Source organism: Heterocephalus glaber, unplaced genomic scaffold (genome assembly GCF_053883595.1).
Source record: "Heterocephalus glaber isolate CG9 unplaced genomic scaffold, H.glaber_assembly_v1.0 deba00001606, whole genome shotgun sequence".
In the NCBI taxonomy this organism is placed as follows: domain Eukaryota; kingdom Metazoa; phylum Chordata; class Mammalia; order Rodentia; family Bathyergidae; genus Heterocephalus; species Heterocephalus glaber.
Window position 1 is genome coordinate 31,575,692 of NW_028258377.1, and position 21,194 is coordinate 31,596,885.

At 41.3% G+C, this 21,194-nt stretch overlaps 2 protein-coding genes, 1 long non-coding RNA gene and 1 pseudogene across 3 annotated transcripts; 3 read left to right on the forward strand and 1 right to left on the reverse strand.

The window, feature by feature from the left end:
• The first annotated feature begins 5,487 nt into the window (after window positions 1–5,487).
• Garin3 (golgi associated RAB2 interactor family member 3) lies at window positions 5,488–8,634 on the forward strand. Its single transcript, XM_021240634.2, is given in 3 exon segments — window positions 5,488–6,233; window positions 7,385–8,442; window positions 8,444–8,634. Coding segments are annotated over 3 exon segments (1,791 nt in total). The 5' UTR covers window positions 5,488–5,606; the 3' UTR covers window positions 8,550–8,634.
• A 147-nt stretch (window positions 8,635–8,781) lies between these two features.
• LOC147822986 (uncharacterized) lies at window positions 8,782–20,468 on the forward strand. The gene is made up of 2 exons (XR_015444829.1): window positions 8,782–8,907; window positions 20,298–20,468. It is a non-coding gene; the product is annotated as an uncharacterized LOC147822986 (long non-coding RNA).
• LOC101711349 (DDB1- and CUL4-associated factor 8 pseudogene) lies at window positions 13,968–15,874 on the reverse strand (annotated as a pseudogene).
• LOC101710983 (prothymosin alpha) lies at window positions 19,542–20,142 on the forward strand. The gene has a single exon (XM_004836495.4). It carries the CDS (start codon window positions 19,667–19,669, stop codon window positions 19,997–19,999), a length of 333 nt encoding a protein of 110 aa, XP_004836552.2. The 5' UTR covers window positions 19,542–19,666; the 3' UTR covers window positions 20,000–20,142.
• Window positions 20,469–21,194: the final 726 nt, after the last annotated feature.

A 21,194-nucleotide genomic window follows, 5' to 3' on the forward strand; every position in this document is an offset into this window, starting at 1 on the left:
TCAGTATCTTACATATTCTTTTGTATTTTCATAATGTTCCCATCTCTTCAACTTTACACCAATTTAAAATGTATAGAATACTATCTGTAAAATTGTGGTTTTGCTAGTTTTCCTTCTTACAAAACTATTACTGTTGGTCTTAAATATAGTGACAAATACTGTTAGGTTCACCCATTCGCTCAACTAATTCACTATTACTGCACCATGTATTTATTTGCCCTGCTTTCTTCTCTGCATCTTCAGTATACGGTCTCCTAACTAGCTGTAAACTCTCTGAAATTAGGATCATGGTTATATATGCTCCACTATATCCCTTGTCAAGAAAAAGTACCCAGCCAGATGGGGTGGTGCACACCTGTAATCCCAGCACTCTGAGAGTCCACAGCAGGAATAACCCAAATTGGAGCTCAGCCTGGGCAACCTGGAAACGTAGTGAGACCCTGTCTCAAAATAAAATATAGAGAAAGGACTGGAAATGTAGCTTAGTGCAAAGGCCCTAGGTTCAGTCCTTATCCTAGTACTGCAACAAGAACAATCATAAAAAAGAAAAGGTACCCAAAGCTTGAACATAAAACAAACATGTAAAGCAGGCAAATGTACTCGTGGCTGGCTGCCCAAAGATTATTTAATTGTCTAGGAGAATGAGGAAGACAATGGAATTGGTTCAGTGAGTCAGGGCTAAAGTGTTGCTATCCATTATTTTTAATGGCTTTCATGAAATATATTTCACATACTGTAAAGCTCATCCATTAAGTGTACAGTTTGTTAGTTTTTAAGATAGCCACAGAATTACAGTTTAATTTTAGAACATTTTCAACACAAGAAAGCTGTAACTGATTAAAGTCTCAACTCTGTAAAGTTCCATAATAATGTGTGGATCTTCATTCAGAAGAGATGCAAATTATTTCTGTTTAGTAACAAAAGTAATTCCATAGGTTATAATTTTGTTGCACTGGAATTTAACCACTCTAACATTTCTTCTTTAATGCCAGTGCCTATTGCTCTCATTCTTCTTTGATCCAGACTTATCATCCTGTTGGTTCCTCTATGAATGAATTAGTTTCATCTTTGACACATGTTTATTCTATATTTGTATGAAAAGTGTGGTTTAAAATTTCTGAAACATATTCTGATAACTTGATTCCTCTTAGCCTGATGATGTGGACATAGTGGACAATCAACACATATAATTGGATTGACTGGAGAGATGTCTAGGAGGGAGAATGGTCTCAGAATAAGCAAATGAAGTTGCATGTTATTTTGCACTTTCATTCTCAAATTCTGAAATTTTATGCTAGAGTTAAATTTAAATGAAACTATTATTTCCTGCCTTCTATGTGAAGGTTGGAAATTAACAAATATTCTAAGAATATAGTTTTACTAGCATGATATTTTTACAAACCTATAAACCTAAAATGTTTCTTTTTATGTAAGTGGTATATGTGGTGGAACAAAATTTGAAAAGTATAAAAGGAAATGCCCTGAAAAACAGTCTTCATGCTGTTATTTCACTCAGGTGACAAGGTGCCCCAGAGTAGCTCTTGCTATCAGTTTCCTTTGTATCCTTTCACACACGCACACACACACACACACGCATGCACGCATGCACGTGCACATGCGTGCACACACAGAGTCTTTGAACTTTGTATTCAAAAATATATAATATAGGGCTGGGTTTGCAGCTCACTGTTGGAGCATAGGCCTAACAACTATGAAGCTCTGGGTTTAAACTCCAGTACTCAAAAAAAAAGACATCATGTGTATCATTTTGCAATTTTTGTTTTGTTTTGAGAGAGGGTCTCGCTATCTAGCACAAGCTGGCCCTGAACTCACTATGTAGCCCAGGCTGGCCTTGAACTCACAGCAACCTTCCTGCCTCAGCTTCCTGAGTGCTGAGATCACAGGCGTGTGCTACCACGCCCGGCTTGTAATTTGTTTTAACTTACTAATATGTATTAAAAATTGTTTAATGTCAGTCTAAAAGCCATATATTGAGATGTGCCTCATAGAATGTGTCTGTGAGCTGGGTGCTTTCCATTCCTTTCCCTGAGACCATAGGTCTTCCCCACCGCCACCTCTTGCAGGAGCTGCCTTTCTCCACTCTTCCCTGGGCACCACTACAAGCTCCTTTCAATATGGTGGCCAGAAGGACTCTTTCTGTGCATGGGTCCGAACATCTCCCATTCAGAGCAAAGCCAAGACTTTACAACCGTCCATGAGGTCGGTTCCCTAAGAGCTGCTCCTCTATCACCTCCCCCTTGCCTTTCAGCCTCAACTCCAACCACCCTGCCCCACTCACTCCATGCTTGTCCCCACGGCCTTCTTGGTGTTCCTTAACACAACAGCAGGCTCTTCCCCGAGGCACAGGTTGAGGCTCCTGGGCACAACCTTTTGTGTTCCCTGCAGATATCTGCATGGATTTTCGCTGACCTCCTTTATGTCTTTGGCTAAAGGTCACTTCTCATTGAACCTTCTTTAACAGTCCTTCCCCTGCCTCACATGCACTTCCATCCCATATACCCACTCATGTTTCTCTGTACCCCTCATCAGCATGGACACACCACATAATTCACTTAATCACTGCCTGTGTTCAAGCTCCATGAGGCCAAGGAATTTTGTCTTTTACTCACTGCTGGATTCTCAGCACAAAGTCTGTACCAGATAGTGTTAATTGAAGGAATGGATGAATTTACACATCTGTAGTGGAGTTCCATTAGTGTGACCCAGTTGAGTGCAATTTATCCATTGCCATATTTTGAGACTTTCATATCATTTGGTCTCTTATGACACTGGTGGACCTGCTTAACTTCTCTGAGCCTTAACTTCCCCTTCTGTAAATCAGGGCTAATATTCATCCCTATATCTTATAGGGCTGCTATGAAGATTAAAACTTTTTTAAAATTTAAAATGGTTAGCATCATGCCTGGCTTATACTAAGTTCTCAATAATATGACTATGATTCCTCTCATTTTTAATGATTAATTAAATTTGACTCATGAGAATATATGGTTTAGTATCTTATATGTGATATTAATATACAACCCACAGTGTGGGAAAATTTTTTGCCAGTTGTTGCTCAGACAAAGGACTAATATCTGGAATATATAAAAAACTCAAAAAAATCAGACCCTCCAAACTTAAAGACCCCATCCAAAAATGGGCATCTGAAATAAATAGACATTTCTCAGATGAAGAAGTAGAAATAGGAAATAAACATATGGAAAAATGTTCAACATCACTGATCATTTGAGAGATGCAAATTAAAACAATGCTGAGATTCCACCTCACTTCAGAGAGAATATCTAATATCAAGAAATCAACCAACAACAAATGCTGGCGGGGATGTGGGGAAAAAGGAACCTTTCTGTACTGTTGGTGGGAGTGTAGACTGGAGCAATCACTGTGGAAATCAGTGTAGAGATTCCTCAAAATACTAAAACTAGAGGTTCCATTCAACCCAGCTATTCCCCTTCTTGGAGAAAGAATTAAAAGCATCATGCCACAGTGATATATTTGCACCCATGTTTATAGTGGCACAGTTTGTAATAGCTAAGTGCCCATCAACTGATGAATGGATAAAGAAGATGTGGGGTTTTTTTTTTTAAGCAATGGAGTACTACCCTGCCATAAAAAAGATAAGCTCAAGACATTTCTAGCTAAATGGATCCACCTGGAGACCATACTCTTTTTCATTTATTTATTTTTTTGGAGACCATACTCTTAAGTGAAATAAATCGGACACACGTGTAAATATCGCCTGGTTTCTCTAGTATGAGAAACCAAAAGTGTACATAAGGACCAAAATGTATAGTAGATATTGGGAAAAAGGAAGAAAATGTTCAAATTTAGAAGGGGAATAAGGGAGGGGGAGGAAGAAAGGAAAAAAGGGACAAGAAAGAAAAAAATGGAGGAAAAAATAGAAACAAGGCTTTTGTAGATAAAGAGGGGAGGGCAGTTGGGAGAGGAGGGGAATGGGAGGAAAAGAAGCAAAATATACCATGTACAGATACAAATTCCCTATGATGAATGTGATCTTCATGTGTACCTAAAATGTACCAGTAAAATAAAAAGAAAAAATTTATAACATTATATATAGAAAAAAACCCAAGTTCATATTTTTAAACCTGATAATGTTGACTTTTAGTGATTATCCCTTCATAGTACAATCAATATAAGCCACTTTGTTCTCTTTTTGGAGAAGTATCTCAACAGCTGTGGAAAAAAGCTTTGAGCTCTTCTGAGACAGAGACCTTTATTTTTGCATTTCCCTTTTCTAGCTGGTCTCATGCAATATACTTGCTCATTAAATTTTGTTTAATATATGAAAGGAAGGATGAATTTCAACTGGCACAAGTTAGTTCATATTGTTTGAAAGGCTGTAATGTGGTAGGCACCACAGTAGGCAAATGGGATAGCAAAAAGAACATTCTGTGGTTGGCATTTTTTTTAAGACCTCAAGGCTTCTGCATAGTAATCACTGAGTTTGGAGGATGTGTACTGATTTCAGAAGTAGTTTTTTTAACTGGGGGAGGTGGAATTTGAATTTATCACCTTGTGCAAAGTTAAAAAAGGAAAAAAAAATCCAGAAAGATGTCTTTGCCACCATTTCTCCGAAGGGCTCTTCAAAGAAACAAAATGTCAATGGTTTATCAAGAGTGAGGCAGCAGATACGTCAGTGTGGGAAATCCTATGGTGATTCAAGACCTCTGTGAATTCCTGTGGTTCCCACTAAGTCCCCACGCATTTTGTTTCCTGCCACATCTCCTTGCTTGTGCAGAACAAGAGGGTAACAGTTGGACATCACGCCTGAGGCAAAGAAAAAGCTCTGACCTGAGTCATAAGGCCTAGCCGAGAATCCAGTTCTGCATTCTGACCCTAAGCAAGACAATCCTGAGCCTGATTCCCCTCCATAAACGTACGTTTTTGAAAAATTAACCTCTTGCAAACAGAAAATGCTGAGAAAATTTTCTATATCCTGGAAACCACTGTGATAACCAGAGTGGTTCTGATGGGTAGCAGAAGCTTCTCTGCACTGTTACCATTCACCCAACATCGACTGAGGGCCTGTCTGAACTGTGTTATCTACATGCTGAGGACACGGTAGGAATCCAGATGGGATCCCTGCCCTTGGCCAAGTACAAGGTCCCCCTCTAGGATTTTGTCTCCAGGAACTAATTCATCTGAAGTGAAAATGTTTTTGCAGCAAGATGGTCCTTGGAGGGGTGTCTGAAACAACAAGAAAACCAGATGTATACAACCCAGATATGTACAAAATAATTGTTTCATAAATTTAGCATCCCAATATTTTCATTACAAAGAGTATTCTGCCTTCTCCTATTAAAAAGAATACCACATGGCAGGGCCAGCCTGTTCCCTGTGGAAGTGGTAGTTTTCATTGTTGTTGTTGTTGTTGTTGGAAGGGCTGCTGAAGCAGTCTTGAGGGGTGGCTACTTGGAGGATGGGACAAAGGGGTATGTGATGGTGACAGGTCACAAAGGCCAGCAGAGGATAAATGCAGCGATGTGAAGAGAAGTAGACAAAAGCCCTGTAGGGAGATATGTTGCCTTCACTCCCTCTCTTGGGGACTTGATTTGTAGCTGGCAAAGATGTCTGGAGTGAAGAGAACCCTAAGCAGCGAATATGCGCTACCTTACTACACAGCCCACAACTACCGCTCCGTGGGCTTGTTTAATACCTCCATGGGGGACCTGCAGCGACAACTGTACAAGGGAGGAGAGTATGAGATCTTCAAGTATGCACCAATGTTTGAGAGCGACTTTATCCAGATTAGCAAAAAGGGAGAAGTGATTGATGTACACAACCACGTCCGAATGGTGACCGTGTGCATCATGTCCACCAGCCCCATTCTCCTGCTACCTGATGTCATGTTGTTGGCCCGGCCAGCTAAAGTCTGTGATGAACACACCAGATGCAGCCTGCTCACCAAGAAAAGAAGTCAGAAGCCCAAGAGGACTCTAGAACTCACCAGGCTACTTCCCTTGAAGTTTGTCAAGCTCTCCATCCATGACCGTGAGAAACAGCAGCTGCGCCTGAAGCTTGCCACGGGCCGAACTTTCTATCTGCAGCTGTGCCCCTCTTCAGATACCCGAGCAGATCTCTTCTGCTACTGGGAAAAGCTTGTTTATCTCCTGAGGCCACCAGCTGGCAGCTGCAGCAGTACCCCCATGGATCAGACTGGGGATGCAGCCACTCCCAAGGACAAGAGCCTACTGGTGAGCAACTGGAGCCTCAGGGAAATGGGGTAGGGTGCTTAGGGAGAGAATCCCAAAGCAGGTCATAAGGGCTCTCTGTGCTGGGAGATGCATTGCATTTGAAAAGGCTTAGGGCCCAGTAAACCACCACGAGGGCACTTAGTACCCTGGGAAGTTCAAATGCTTCTCCAAAATGCACTCAGTGTCACACACCTTAGGTAGCAACTACTCTGTCTCACACCCAGTGCTGTAACCGCTTCTACAACATCCCGATGGTCCAATCTCTTCTTAAACATTTTACACCTGAGTCCATTCATATGGAACATTTTTAAAATCCAGTTTAAATAAATGTTTTTGTACTTTAAGTGATGCATAGTAACTGTACATATTTATATGGTACAGTGTGATATTTCAATGCTTATATATGTGTAATAATCACATCAGGGGAACAGGCATATCCATTACCTCAGGCAGTTGTCATTTCTTTGTGCTTGGAATATTCAAAATCCTCTTTATTAGTTCCTGAAATACACGGTTAATTTTTGTCAAGCAAGTTATCCTACTATGACACAGAATGCTGTGTAATCCTCCTATCCAACTCCACCCCAGCACCCATTAATCATCCTTCCTATCCTTCCTCCTACACACTCACCCCAGGTTCTGATAGACACCAGTCTATTCTCTACTTCTATGAAACCAACTTTTTGGTGCAGAACATTTTTAACAATTAGGAAGTCTTCGTATTATTTGAGCCATGATCTGTCTCCCTGTGACTACAATGGGCTGGTTTTTGTGTAAATCAGCACAACCCACACATGTGTATGTAAAGTCACAATTTGTTTCAGCAGCCATCAAAATGTGAAATGTATGCCTTGACTCAACAATCGCACTTCTAGACATCTGTCCTGCAAAGAGAGAAGTACAATGTGTAAAAGAAATCGTGGGCCAGGGAGTTGTATCTGTGAGTTCTTTGGGACTAGAATTGTTCAAGTGAAACTGATTTTTGACAGAGGTGTGCAGATGAGATCTTGTAATGTGTAGGAGCTGAGATTTGACAATTTCAAGAGTTCTAATGTGAGCCCTTGAGTTGCTCAGCTCCAGGAGGGGACCATCAGGCACTTCTGACTTTGTTTTCTGTGTCTCATCTGTTCCCTCCCCCATCTTTGGCATAGGGTTCAGACCTCCATGGAGAAGGAGATCAGGATTCTATGGTTCTGAAGCTTCATGAGGTTCGTGGAGCCAGCTCTTCTGCTTATGCTGGGGGAGAAGGAATCCAGCAGGCTGCTGCAGGATCATCCAAAGGAGAAGTAGCAGGGACAATGAGTGGTGTTGCAGTTCTGGGGGCAACTACCAGTCCTACAGCAGGTATGGCAATGGCAGGGACAGTGATGGGCCCCAAAGGTGGTGCTACGAACATGGCAGCAGCCAAGTCCACAGGCTTAAGCCAGGTAACCACGGCCGTGGCAGGGACAGCCACCAAGGATACAGCAGAAGGTGGATCCAGCAAAGCCATGGCCGCTGCTGCCAACATATCCTCATCTGATGTCAACGTGGTGCTGGTGGGCGCTGCCAACACCTCCTCAGCAGGCACCTCCACCGTGGTGGGGACTGCTGGGGTCACCCAGGACAATAGTGTGAGTGTGGTTTTTGCAGGCGCCATGACGACCAGGGCACCTGTGGCAGAAAAAGCTGAAGGGTCTGAGGTAGCACCCCTTGTATCAACCTTGCAGAGCGAAGGCTACATGTGTGAACGGGATGGCAGCCAGAAAGTTCCCCAGGTCAATGCTGAAGCCAGGAAGGAAAAAAGGGAAAGAAGAGAAAAGAAGAACAGAAATGCCAGCAAGAAAACTTCACATCACCACAGGACAGGTGAAAGTCACCACCACAGGGGAGATGGGGACAAGAGCCAGAAATCATCCTCCCACCGGTCTGTGTCAGGCCATGGGAACAAGAGAACGGAAAGAAAAGAAAAAGGGCAGAGCAAAGTAAGGGGCAGGGGACACGGGTCCACTCACAAAAGCTCCAGCCACAGCTCCGCCAACAAGGAGTCCAGGACCTCTCACAAACTGGGGAAGAGACGATCTGCAGCCAGTTCCTGCTCTTTAAGGAAGAAATCCAGTAAAATCAGCTCTTTTTTGAGGAACTTTATAACTGTGCTGTGTTCAAAAACAGCCCTCATATCACGTGAAAGAGAAGGAGACGTCATGGCGAAGAAAGTGGAGAAGTGCAACAGAGACGAAGATGGATAAAGGCCAAAGTGGCCAGGAGCTGGAGATCAGTGGCACCATGACATCTGAAGCAATGGAGACCATCATCTTTGAAGCCAAATCCATTTAAATAGGAGCCAGAGCAGGAAGCTATAACAACAACAATGGAGAGCTGGGCTCAGGAAAGTATCCCCAGTGAGACAATTACAGTTTAAATAATAAAGGTAATATAACTCCAAAAGTGTGTGCTGTCTTCTGCTTGAATATCTCTGTCCCACAGGCTGGCAGTGACCTCACAGTGGCTTTTGTGATGTTAATGCTCCAGGCAAGGACAGCCTCACATCCCCCAGACCCCAGAGAGCCAAAGTTGAGGAAAGAGCATCAAGTCCTTTCTACCTTTGGTTCCCTAGGACTATGGAGGTCACAGACTATGGGCTGGACATGTCACCACCATCCTTTCCCCATGTCTTCTTCCCTTCATCATGAAGGTCTGTGAATATAGAGATTCAGTTCAGCCAAACAGACTAAGAAAGACTACCCTCATATTTCCATGGGGGAAGGAGAGGGTCCAGGAACATTTATATGCAACTGGAACAGTGGAGTCACCATTAGATCAGGACTTAGCTGCTCACCTTCAGAGGACCAAACATAGCCAGCTGCTTAGATTTGTAAGCAAAGTTTTATTGGAACATAGTCACAGCCATTCATTTATGTATGGCCTTGGCTGTTTTCACACCAAAATGGCAGATTTGCATTGTGGCTATAAAGACTATATGGCCCATGGAATCAAGTATTTACTCTCTGGGTCTTTATAGAAAAAGTTTGCTGAATCCTGATCTAATCATAGCAATTCTCCTTCCTCCTATGTATATGCCCTGGACAAAAGCTTACAAATATTTATCAGGGGGCTGGGGATTTAGCTCAGTGGTTTCACCCCCTGCTGCGCAAGTGCAAGGGCCCGAGTTTGATCCCTGGTACCAAAAAAACAAATATTTATCAGGAAACAGTGAGATGAATGTTTATAGTAAAACAATTTGTAACTGCAAAACTCTGGAAACAGTCCAAATGTTCATTTACCAAGCAGGAGAACTGATAAACTGGTACAGGATGTGGCGCTTGTAATACAACAGTGAAAGTGAATAGCAGGTATTTACTTGAGCATGAATCTTACATAATGTTGAATAATAAAAGTAAGTCAGAGAAATATGTACCATAGAGTTCCATGTATAGAATAGTTCAAGAAGAAGAATAAACAATGTTTGATGTGTGTATTTGCCGAAAACAGCAGAATAAATAAAATTCAAGATAGTGGTGGTCTACAGTATGAAAAGGAGATGCAGGGTATAGGAAGAAGTTACAACAGAGTGGGAATTATTTATTTTTTGTGGTACTATGGTTTGAACTCAGGGCCTCATGCTTACTAGGCAAACATTGTACTGCTAAGCTACATCCCCAGCGACCTTTTCATTTTAAACTTTTGAGACAGTGTCTTACTAAATTGCCCAGGTTGACCTTGAATTTAAGATCCTCCTGCCTCAGCTTCCTGAGTAGCTAAGATTACTGGCAAGTGCCACCATGTCTAACTAAATCGTTCTATTTCTCAACCAAGAGGGTATTTCCATGGGAGTTTATTATTATATCTTTATTTTAACATCTCTGAAATCAGCATGGCTTTTAAGTCACTGTCATCCAAGTGGCAGTTGTATGTCATTGGCACTGTCTTAAAAATACCTTAGCTTGTTTATTTCACTTGTCTTCCTTTTTATATCTGTAAAAGAGAGACTTATAAAAATCTAATTCTGAAAGACATCTTGCAGTAAGTATAAAATTTAGTGACATAAAAATTATTTAGAATATTGAAACAGAAAATGTTTAAACATATTGCTAAGAATTAAGAGAGGGTTAGACCGGGGATTTAGCTCAGTGGTTTTGCTACCTGCTGCACAAGTGCAAGGACCCAAGTTCAATCCCTGGTACCAAAAAAAAAAACGAATTAAGAGAGGGGTGGGAATGAGGCTCAGAGGTAAAGAACATGCTTAGGATGCCTGAGGCTCTGGGTTTGATACCCAGCACTGAAAAAAGTAGTCCAAAATACTATGTACTAATTAATGATATAAATTATGTATAATCTGGAAAGTAATTCCAAGAATAAAAAAACTATGCTATGATTGAAATGAGTTAGAGATTTTTTAAATACCATGAAAATTGCATTTGTCCTTAATTTTTCCAGCATTTAAAAAAAATTTAATTTTTATTAATGTATATTTGCAGTAAATGATTATATTCATTGGGGGAATTGGTACATGTTCATAACATACCTCCATTACATCTCTATTCTTTTGTTTTCTTAATTTTAAAATCATTTATTTTGCTCTTTATTTATATTTTGGATATTCATGTGAAATCACATGAAATTTAAGCTTTTGTGTCTGATTTATTACACTTACCATTATGGTCTCAAAGTGCATCCACGTTCCTACAAATGATTCAATTTTATCTTTCTTTATGGCAGATTAGTATTCCCCTGTGTATAATTTCCACATTTTCTTTATCCATTCATCTGCTGATGGACATATAGGCCTCTTGCAAGATTTAGCTAGTATGAATTGTGCTGCTTTAAACATGGATATGCATGTATCACTGTAATATGATGTATTTAATTCTTTTGGGAAGATACCTAAAAGGGGAATACCTGGGTTGAGTGGAGTTTTTAGTTTTAGTCTTTTGAGGAATCTCCACACTGATTTCCATAGTGGTTGTATCGGTTCACATTTCTGCCAAAAATATAGAAGGGTTTCTTGATGATAACTATTCTTTCTGGAGTAAGATGAAACCTCAGTGTTGTTTTAATTTGCATGTCTCAAATGGCCAATGATGTTGAACATTTTTTTTTCATGTATTTATTGACTACTTGTTTTTTGCAGAAGTGACCGTTCATGTCAGTGCCCATTTTTTATTAGGTCTTTTATTTGGGGGGTCTATTTTTTTAGTTCTTTATATATTCCAGATATTAATCCAATATCTGAAGAATAGCTGGAAAAATGTTTTTCCCATTCTGTAGGTTGTCTCTTCACTCTGTTGTTTCCTTTGCTGTGCAGGAACTTTTCATTTGATATGGTCCTATTTCTTGATTTTTGGTATTATTTCTTGTGCAACCGGGGTTCTTCTGTTCAGAAAGTCCTTGCCTATCCCTATGTCTTCAAGAGTTTTACCTGTTTCATCTGCCAGTGGATCAAGTGTTTCTGTATTAACATTTAGATCTTTGATCCATTTTTTTTTCTTTTTTGGTATCAGGGATCGAACTCAGGACCTTGCGCTTACTCTTGCAAGGCAGGTGCGGTGCCACTGAGCTAAATCCCCAGCCCTTCTTTGATCCATTTTGATTTTAGTTTAGTACATGGTAAGAAATATGGACCTAAATTCATTCTTCTGCACTTGGAGTCAGTTATCCCAGCACCATTTATTAAAGAGGCTATCATTCTTCTAGCATTTGTTTTTGGTCCATTTGTCAGAGATCAGATAGCTAAATGAACATAGAGTTGTTTCTGTATTCTCTATTCTGTTCCATTGATCAACATGTCTTTTTTTTTTTTTAACAAATGCTATACTGTTTTTATCACTGTAGCTTTGAAATATAACTTGAAGTCCAGGATTGTGATGCTTGCAGCCTTGCTCTTGTTGCCCAGGATTATTTTTGCTATTCTGGGTCTTTTCTGGTTCCACATACATTTTAGGACTGTTTTTTCTATTTCTGTGAAGAATGCTATTGGTATTTTGATTGAGACTGCATTTAGTCTGTATATTAGTTTTGGAAGTATGGCCATTTTGACAATATTGGTTCTGTCTATACGGGAACATTTCTGTTCCATTTTATGATATCCTCTTTGATCTCTTTTTGTCAGAGTACTATAGTTTTCATTGTGGAAGTCTTTTTCCTTCTTTTTCTTTTTTTTTTCAGGGGGAAAAGCTTTACTGAGAAACTACAACAAATTCCAGAGTGCATGGTTTTCAGCTTACCTCATCACCCACTAGCACAGAACACTCAATCACTACACATTCCCTACCTCAGGATGGAAGTGCAGTAACTAGCATCTGGTCTGAGAGCTGCTAGGAAAAGAGGAAGGAAGGAAGGAAGGAGTGTCTGGGAATACCATCTTCTTACTCTTTCCCCCTCCTTCTTGGCCTGGGTTAGTAGAATCCAACTTTCCCAGGATGCAGAATTCCTGATTGGATCTTGTGGAAGTTGGGGGCAAAGAAATAGCAGCAAGAGCGTTTAAGAGCAAGAATTCAACTGGGACTTTCAAGCCCCAGCCACCAGAATCAATCCTTCAATTATTGACATGTCCTCAATCCCAAGATATCAAGAGGCTGACAAGCATAAAGTCAATCCTAGGAAGTTCTTTCAGTCTTTCATTAGGAAGGGTTGCTAGTGTGTAGAACTGGATGGCTTAAAAAAAAATCAAGCAGCTAAAGGTAAAAGAGTGTGAGCCTTCTGTCACACAGTACCAAGAAAGAGTCTGCCATGGCAGTGTCCTTCCTGAGGTGCTTCACAGACAGACCAGCCTCTGGTTACAAGAGCCATCCTGGGAGCTTCCCACAAGACTTAAGGAGAGGTTGGAGATCTGAGACAGAGTTGAATTTCTTGCCTTTCCCAACTCCTCCACTAAAACAGGGAAGGGCAGAAGCGAGGATTCTTCCATTCTTGAGCCTCCTAACACCTAAGGGTGAGCCCCATGCTTTACTGGTCATTTGTAAAGGGGAAGATGACCCCAGGTGTGACCTCCGTATCAGTACTCTTGCTCATTCTTCCTTCAAGTCCCTTTATTGCATTCACAGAGAATATATAGGTATTTAAACTTTGACAATAATTTTAACTTGTACATCCAAGTTTGGCTTGCTTTTTAATATATTTATAGATATAAAATTAGGCCTCTAACAGTGATAGGGACCAGTAGATTGCTGCCACCAAATAATTTTTTAAAAAAATAACATAAGAGGTAACATCCTTCCTATTCTTCCTCCATCCCTGCCCCTCCATCCACCTCTTCAGTCCCTCTCACCAGCCCTATTTAGGGGCTGATGGGATGATGAGAAGAGAGTGAAGGATACATAGTCAAGTGCAAAACACTGTGCTAAGTACAGAGGATGAAGTGGAGAGGACAGTGAAGAGTGTGGGATGGTAGGGGCTCTAAGGATTCTCAGAAAAACAGGATCCTGGGGTGGGGTTGCTGGTGTGTGGTGGGGAACCAATGAAACTCATAGACTTTTAAAAACAAAAAAAGGTCAAAAACTTAAAGCCAAAGAGAGAGTGGCAATCCTACCCTCCACTCTGGCCCCTTGGTTCTGAACAACCAGTTGTTCCCCTCACACTCCCTGCAAAAGAAACAAGGGAGATTATAAAGAAAAAGAAGCCTCATTCCCTATCCTAAACCAGTTAACAAAACAGGCTCTCTCTCCCCCAGAAAAAAGGCTTCAGGGAGAGGCAATTTCTGCGAGTCCTTTGCATTTCGCCACAGAACCCCATTCCAGGGCTCAACTCCCACTTCTAGGTGCTCTGTGTTGGTTCATTTCTCTCAGGTCTGCCCTCCTGGGATGTCTTTCTTTTATCTAAATAAAAGGTCCAAAGTGCGTTTCTGTTGAATGCAGGGGCCCGGGACAGGAAAGGGGTGCCCAAGCAGGATTGGGTTGGCAGCCCCAACCTGCCCCTCCTAGGGGTGAGGCCTCAGGATGGCATGCACTGGACCCGGTCCGGGCCCTCCTCCTCATCCGAAGTGTCTGAGGAGCTGGGAGACTCATCAGAGTCTGCGTCTGTAGCCCCAACCCCAGGTTCTCTCCAGCGCCGGTGATGGTGTCTCTGTCTCAGGTGATGCATAAGGAACCAGAGCATGTGGCTATCGAACAGGTCAGTGTGGTGCAAACTATCTTCATCACGCTCTCGCTTGTTCTTCTTAATCACATCCTTTAACCCTGTCAGCTCAGTGGAAGCTTCAGCTGTGGGTGCCCAGATCTTCACATCATGGTCTAGGCCACTGGTTGCCAGCACAGGCAGATGTGGATGGGGCTCAAGACAGTTTACCTGTGGCATTATTTCTGTGGCCCTTGTATCTTTTAACATATTGGGCCCCATCACTGTGAGAGGAGTTGAAGAGGTAAATGTCTTCATCATTGTAACTGGCTGGGAGCTCAAGTGATGAGGACAGAATTTTTTGAGTACTCCATTATTCTTGTTCTCATCAATTTTCTTCTGGTCATAAATTCTTACAAATTGATCTGGGCCACCCACTGCAAATTGATGGGTATTGGCGGGATTCACAAAGATTGTATACAATCCCACTTTCTTCTCTTTTTCTTTTGTCACCACCAGTTTCGAAGCTGGCCAATCTTGTCTCAGGTCGATGGTAAAGACAACTGCATCTTCACCTGCAGACAGGAACGTACAGGGAGAGTCTGGTTCCAGGGCCAACTTGTGCGATGCTCCTTTGTGTTGCACCACATGCTTTGTATTCTTGCAGCACTGTGTGGCAGACAGTTCTGCTACCTGAACCTGTCTATCCCGGGCACACATGGCCAGGGTGGAATCTCCACTGTTGGACAGGAACTTGGCCTGGAAGACATTACTTTTGTGACCACTCTCAAAGTCAAGAACTGGCTGCCGCTGCACCCAATCCCACACCACCACCTTCAGGTCATCGCTGCCACTGGCCAGCCAGGTGCCACACTGGTTAAAGTGCAGCGTGTTGACACAACCGGTATGGCCCTCAAGCCCATGCTGCAAGCGGAAATGCTGTACAAAGACTCTTGCTCCACAAGCCTCATACACAAAGAGAGCACTTGAACCCAGTGCCCGCTCCCGAAGGGCAGGAAGGGCTTGCCAGCGAGGTCTTGGCAGGGCTGTTGTCTCTGAGGACACCCAGTCTTCCAGGGCCCGCTGATCATCTGATGAGTTCTGGTCACGGCTGGCCCGCTTGCGTGTACACGGCGCCGAGGATGTTCTTCTTCCTCCTCTTCTTCCTCTTCCTCGGAGCGGTCATGAACTCAGCTTTCATTATTGATGGAGTAATGACCAGTGTCCTCCATGCTGTCAGAGTCCTTTTCTTCACCTGTGCTCTCCGTGTCTGTGCCACGACTTTCTGTGCTGGTACGGTTGGGGCCACCTTCATCCTCAGTCAAACTCAAACTCAAGTCTGAGGCCTCCACTTCAATGCCTGAGGATGTCTCCCTCCCCTCTTCTGCTCCAGACATCTCCTCTGGACTGCTAGATAGGCTTCCATTCGCTAAGTCTGTTCTATCATCTGTGCTGCTCCCTTTGGTGGACATCTTGAATGATGTTTACTGTAAGCAGCACTGGCCAGCGGCCGCCACCACTGCCGCCTCTGCTCTCTGCAGCTGCGCCTCTCTTTTTCCTTCTTTGGTTAGGTTAATTTCTAAATATTTAATTTTTCTTGATGCTATTATGAAAGGTATTGTTTCCATAATTTGCTTCTTGGTAAGTTTATTATTGTTGTACAGGAATGATATTGATTTTTGAGTGATGATTTTGTATCCTGCTACATTACTAAATTTGGTCATTTATTTTAGGAGTCTTTTAGTAGAATTTTTGAGTCTTCTATGTAAAGGAGCGTGTCATTTGCAAATGATAATTTGACTTCTTCCTTTCCTATACATATCCCTTTTATTTCTTTCTCTTATCTGATTTTTTTGCTAATGTTTTGAGAACTATATTGAACAAAAGTGCTGAGAGTGGACATCCTTGTCTTGTTCTTGGTTTTAGAGAAAAAGCTTTGTTTTTCCCCCACTTAAAATGATATTGGCATTCGTTTCTCATAAATAGTTTTTATCATATGGAGATATGTTCCTTCTATACCTATTTTCTTCGGGGATTTTTATTATGAATGATGTTGTATTTTGCCAAAGGCTTTTTCTGTTTTGAGATGATCATGTGATTTTTGTCCTTCTATTTATGTGATGTACTACATTTAGTGATCTGCAATATGTTGAACCATCCCTGCATCCCTGTGATGAGTCCTACTTGGCCATGATCTTTTTATTTGCTGCACAGTATGCCAGTATCTTGTAGAGGATGTTTGATAATTTTTTTTTTTTGGTATCGGGGATTGAACTCAGATCCTTGTGCTTGTGAGGCAGGTGGTGGAACCACTGAGCTAAATCCCCAGCCTGATGTTTTTTAATTTTTAAAAATTTTATTAGTGCATGTTTGCAGCACATAATGATTATATTCATCATGTGGAGTGGTGCATATCCATAACACATCTTAATTCTTTTTATTTCCCTTCTCAGCCTTTCCTTCTATCTCTCTCCTCCCTCTATCTTTTGGTCTCATTCCCATTTGCAAAACATCTATCTCCACGTTTCCCATTATCTATCTTTTGTTCTTTTCTTATACATGTTTGTAGTACATAAAGATTGCATTCATCATGGGGAGTTGGCACATGTACACGACATATCTTAATTTCTTTTTAATACACTTCCCCTCTTCTCCCTCCCTCTCCCTCCATCTATTGGACTTGTTGAGGATTTCTGCAGTATGTTCATCAAAGAGATTGGCCTGTAATTCTCTTTTTTTGGTTGGGTCCTTTTTTGGTTTTGGAATCAGGGTAATTCTAGTTTCTAGGAATGACTTTGGGAGTACTCCTTCCCTTTCAGTTTCACTAAAGAGTTTGAGGAGTATCTGTCATCATATCTTCCCTAAAGTTCTTATAGAATTCAGTGGTGAATCCATTGAGACACAGGCTTTTATTAGTTGGTAGTTTTTTTTTTAATTACTGCTTCAATTTCATTGCCTATTATTGGGTCATTGAGGGTTATTTTTATATCTTCTTGGTTTGGATTTGGTAATTCATGTATGTCTAGGAATCTATCAATTTCTTCTGAATTCTCCATTTTATCAGAGTACAGGTTCTCAAAGTAGTTACTAATAATCTTTTAGGTTTGGGCAGAGTTTGTTGTGATTTTGCCTTTTTCATTTTCAGTTGCATTTATTTGGGTCTTTTCTTTCCTCTTTTTAATAAGATTTGCTAGGGGTTTGTCTAGTCTTTTAAAGAAACAGCTCTTTGATTCATTGATTCTTTGTATTTTTAATCTCAATTAATTTCTGCTCTGATCTTTATAATTTCCTTCCTTATGGTAGAGTTGGATTGTTTTTGTTTTTCTAGGATCTTTTAGGTACATTATTGGGTTTTTATTTGGGCTCACTCTGTTTTTCTGGTGTGGGGATTCACAACTATAAATTTCTACTTAGGACTGCTTTCATTGTGTTCCATAGGTTCTGGCATATTGTACAGGCACTAACATTTGATTCTAGGAATTGTCTAGTTTCTCCCACGATTTCTTCTGTGACCCACTGTTTATTCAAGAGGATACTGTTTAATTTCCATACATTTGTATAATTTCTGTGGTTTTTTTTTTCTTTCATTGATTTCTAGTTTCACTGCACTATGATCTGATAATATGCCTGGGACAATTTTGATTTTACATTTTTCACTTACTTAAGCATGCTTTATGGGAGAACATGTGACCTGTTTTATGAGAGAAAGTCCAATGTGCTGCTGAGACATGTATTTCATTTTTGTTGGGTAGAATGCTCTCTCTCTATGTATCTGTTAAGTTCATTTGTTTGAAGGTTTGGTTCAACTCTGATATTTATTTTTATTTTTATTTTTTTTGTCTAGTTGATCTGTCTAGTTGTGACAGTGAGGTATCGAGGACCCCACTGTGATTTGTTGATGTTTATCCTATCTTCTATGTCCAGTAGTGCTTGTTTTATGAAGTTGGGTGTGCCGGTGTTTGGTGTTTATGTTTATAATTGTTAACACTTCCTGCTGAATTGTTCTTTTAACCAGTATGTAGTGTGATCTTCTTTGCCTCTTCTGATCAGTTTTGGCTTGAAGTTCACTTTGTCTGAAAATAGGACCGCTGTATCTGTTTTTTTCAGGTTCTGGTTACTTGGAACATTGTTTTCTATCCTTTGATTTTTTTTTTTAAATTTGTGAATTTCTTTTTTGGATTAAATGTGTTTCTTGTATACCGCATATCATTTGCGTTTTGTTTATTGATCCATTTTGCCAATCTATTTCTTTTGACTGGGGAACTCAGACCATTCACATGGTATTACTACTGAAAAGTATTAACTTATTCCTGTAATTGCATTATTTTCCTGTTGATGATCCTCCTCCTTTGATTAACTGCTCACCCTGCCAGGTGTGTTCATTCTATTAGTCTTTTTGGATTTTGGTTTCATTGTCTCTTTCTAGGATATCCTTGAGAATTTTTTGTAGTGCTGGTTTGCTGGTCATGAATTTCTTAAGGTGCTCTTTGTTATCAACATACCTTATTTCTCCATCAATTTTGAAGACAAGTTTTATAAGATATATAAGTCTGGATTGAAAGTTGTTCTTCTTTAGGGATTGAAACACTTTGCTCCAAGCTCTCTTGGCCTTAAACGTTTGTGTTGAGAAGTCTGCTGTAATTTTAATGGGTTTACATTTTTAAGAGATCCAGTGCTTTTCTCCAACAGATTTCTAGATTCTGTGCCTGTGTTGGATTTCTGGGAACTGTTTCTTTTTTTTTTTTTCTGGTACCAGGAATCAAACTCAGGGCCTTGTGCTTGCCAGGCAGGTGCAGTGCCACTAAGCTACATCGCCGGCCCCAGTAACTCTTTCTTAATTTTAAAAAGATGACAATTTAATGAGTTCATGGAAATTATTATAGTAACAATATGATAAAAGTTAGATTTGAGAAAAATAATTGTGGCACATGTATTCATTTGAGCTTGGGTAAGAGACACTTTCTTAGTCTTGCAATTTTTATTCTCTTATAAAGGCATCTTCTAGGACAGAAGTTGTATTTTCAGAAAAATAAGCACATTCTCTGAAGAGTAAAAAGTAAGAAATTAAGTGTTCTGTGGGTTTGGCAGTATCAAGGGGAGCTTTTAATCAGTTGGTCTGGTGAATGTCTGGAAAATCCTACCTTGTAATTTTGAACATACAAGGGCTGATATATGCTGGGAACTCAAATGTGCTTGGAGTTGACCCTTGAGTGGTGGGTACAAGCAGAAGGAGTGAGAGGGGCACATTTTAAAGATCTGAAGGTCTCCCGACCCGGCTCCTCACTCGCCGCAGCCGCCTCCGCCGTGTGCCTCCGCCGCGGACTCCGGCGCTCTCTTGCCAGAGTCCCCGAACTCTCGCTTTCCTTTTCACCCGCTAAACCGGACCACCAGCGAGCTCCACCATGTCAGATGCGGCCGTGGACACCAGCTCCGAGATCACCACTAAGGACCTAAAGGAAAAGAAGGAGGTTGTAGAAGAGGTGGAGAGCGGAAGAGACGCCCCTGCTGATGGCAAGGCCAACAAGGAGAACGGCGAGCAGGAGGCAGACAAGGAGGTAGACGAGGATGAGGAGGAAGGCGGGGAGGAAGAGGAGGAGGAGGAGGAAGGTGATGGTGAGGAAGAAGACGGAGATGAAGATGAGGAGGCAAAGGCAGCTACGGGCAAGCGGGCAGCTGAGGACGACGAGGATAACGACGTTGACACCAAGAAGCAGAAAACCGATGAGGATGACTAGACAGCAAAAAAGGAAAAGTTAAACTAAAAAAAGGCCACCGTGACCTATTCACCCTCCACTTCCCGTCTCAGAATCTAAACGTGGTCATCTTGGAGTAGAGAGGCCGCCGCCCGCCCACCGGGCAGCGCCCCCTGCAGACAGCTCTCCACCGCCCACCCAAAACCCCGACGCGAATTCGCCACAGGGGAGGAGAAAACCAAAACTTCCAAGGCCCTGCTTTTTTTCTTGAAAGTACTTTAAAAAGGAAAATTTGTTTGTATGTTTTATTTACGTTTTTAATTTTTGTCCATATTGTTAGGGGTCAGCCAGTGTTGATGATCCGGATGACCAAACCTGCCTTCGGAGGATTCTCTGTCCCACTTCCGACTTTACTTGTGGTGGGACCGTGTTCATTATGATCTCAAAGGAGAAAAAAACCTTGTAAAAAAAGCAAAAACAACACCAAAACAATCTTATTCCAACCATTCCAGTAACTTTTTTTGTGTATGTATTTAGCTGTACTACAAGTAGTTGGTTTGTATGAGATGGTTAAAAAGGCCAAAGATAAAAGGTTTCTTTTTTTCCCCCTTTTTTTGTCTATGAAGTTGCTGTTTATTTTTTTTTGGCCTGTTTGATGTATGTGTGAAACAATGTTGTCCAACAATAAACCGGAATTTTATTTTGCTGAAAAAAAAAAAAAGATCTGAAGGTCTATGGTACAGCCTCCTAGAATGTGAGAGGTTGGCATGTAGAGCAGAAGACAGAAGAAAAGGGCAACTCTTTTCAAGATTTTGGCCCGAAGTCTCAAATTTACAGTTATGCCAGAAGGTGAATTATCCCTGCTACAAACAGCTTAACCTCATGATTTTGCAAAATATGGCCTCATCTTTTGTCCTTTCCCTAGTCTTGTGTATATATCCCTGTCCTTTCAAGGGCTTCTTTGACATGAGCAGAGTTTATCAACCATGCAAGGTGTTATCTGAGCAGACCCACAATTTACCCAAATGCCAAAAAGTGAAGTGGAGGTGGGGACTTGCCTACCATGATGTGCTCTGCCGTGCATTTTCTCTGCATTTCCTTTTCTATCTGCCACTTGATCGAGAGACACATGCATAAACACCCACATATTTCAAAGCAACAGGCCTCTTTCTTCAGAGAGAAATATCAATTGGGGCATCAAGGCAATGCCTCTGTCAGATAAAGGCCGATATTTTTA

What these genes read in the sequence shown, in the direction of transcription:
- LOC101710983 (XM_004836495.4), top strand. Translation starts at nt 19,667, where the DNA reads ATGTCAGATGCGGCCGTGGACACCAGCTCCGAGATCACCACTAAGGAC.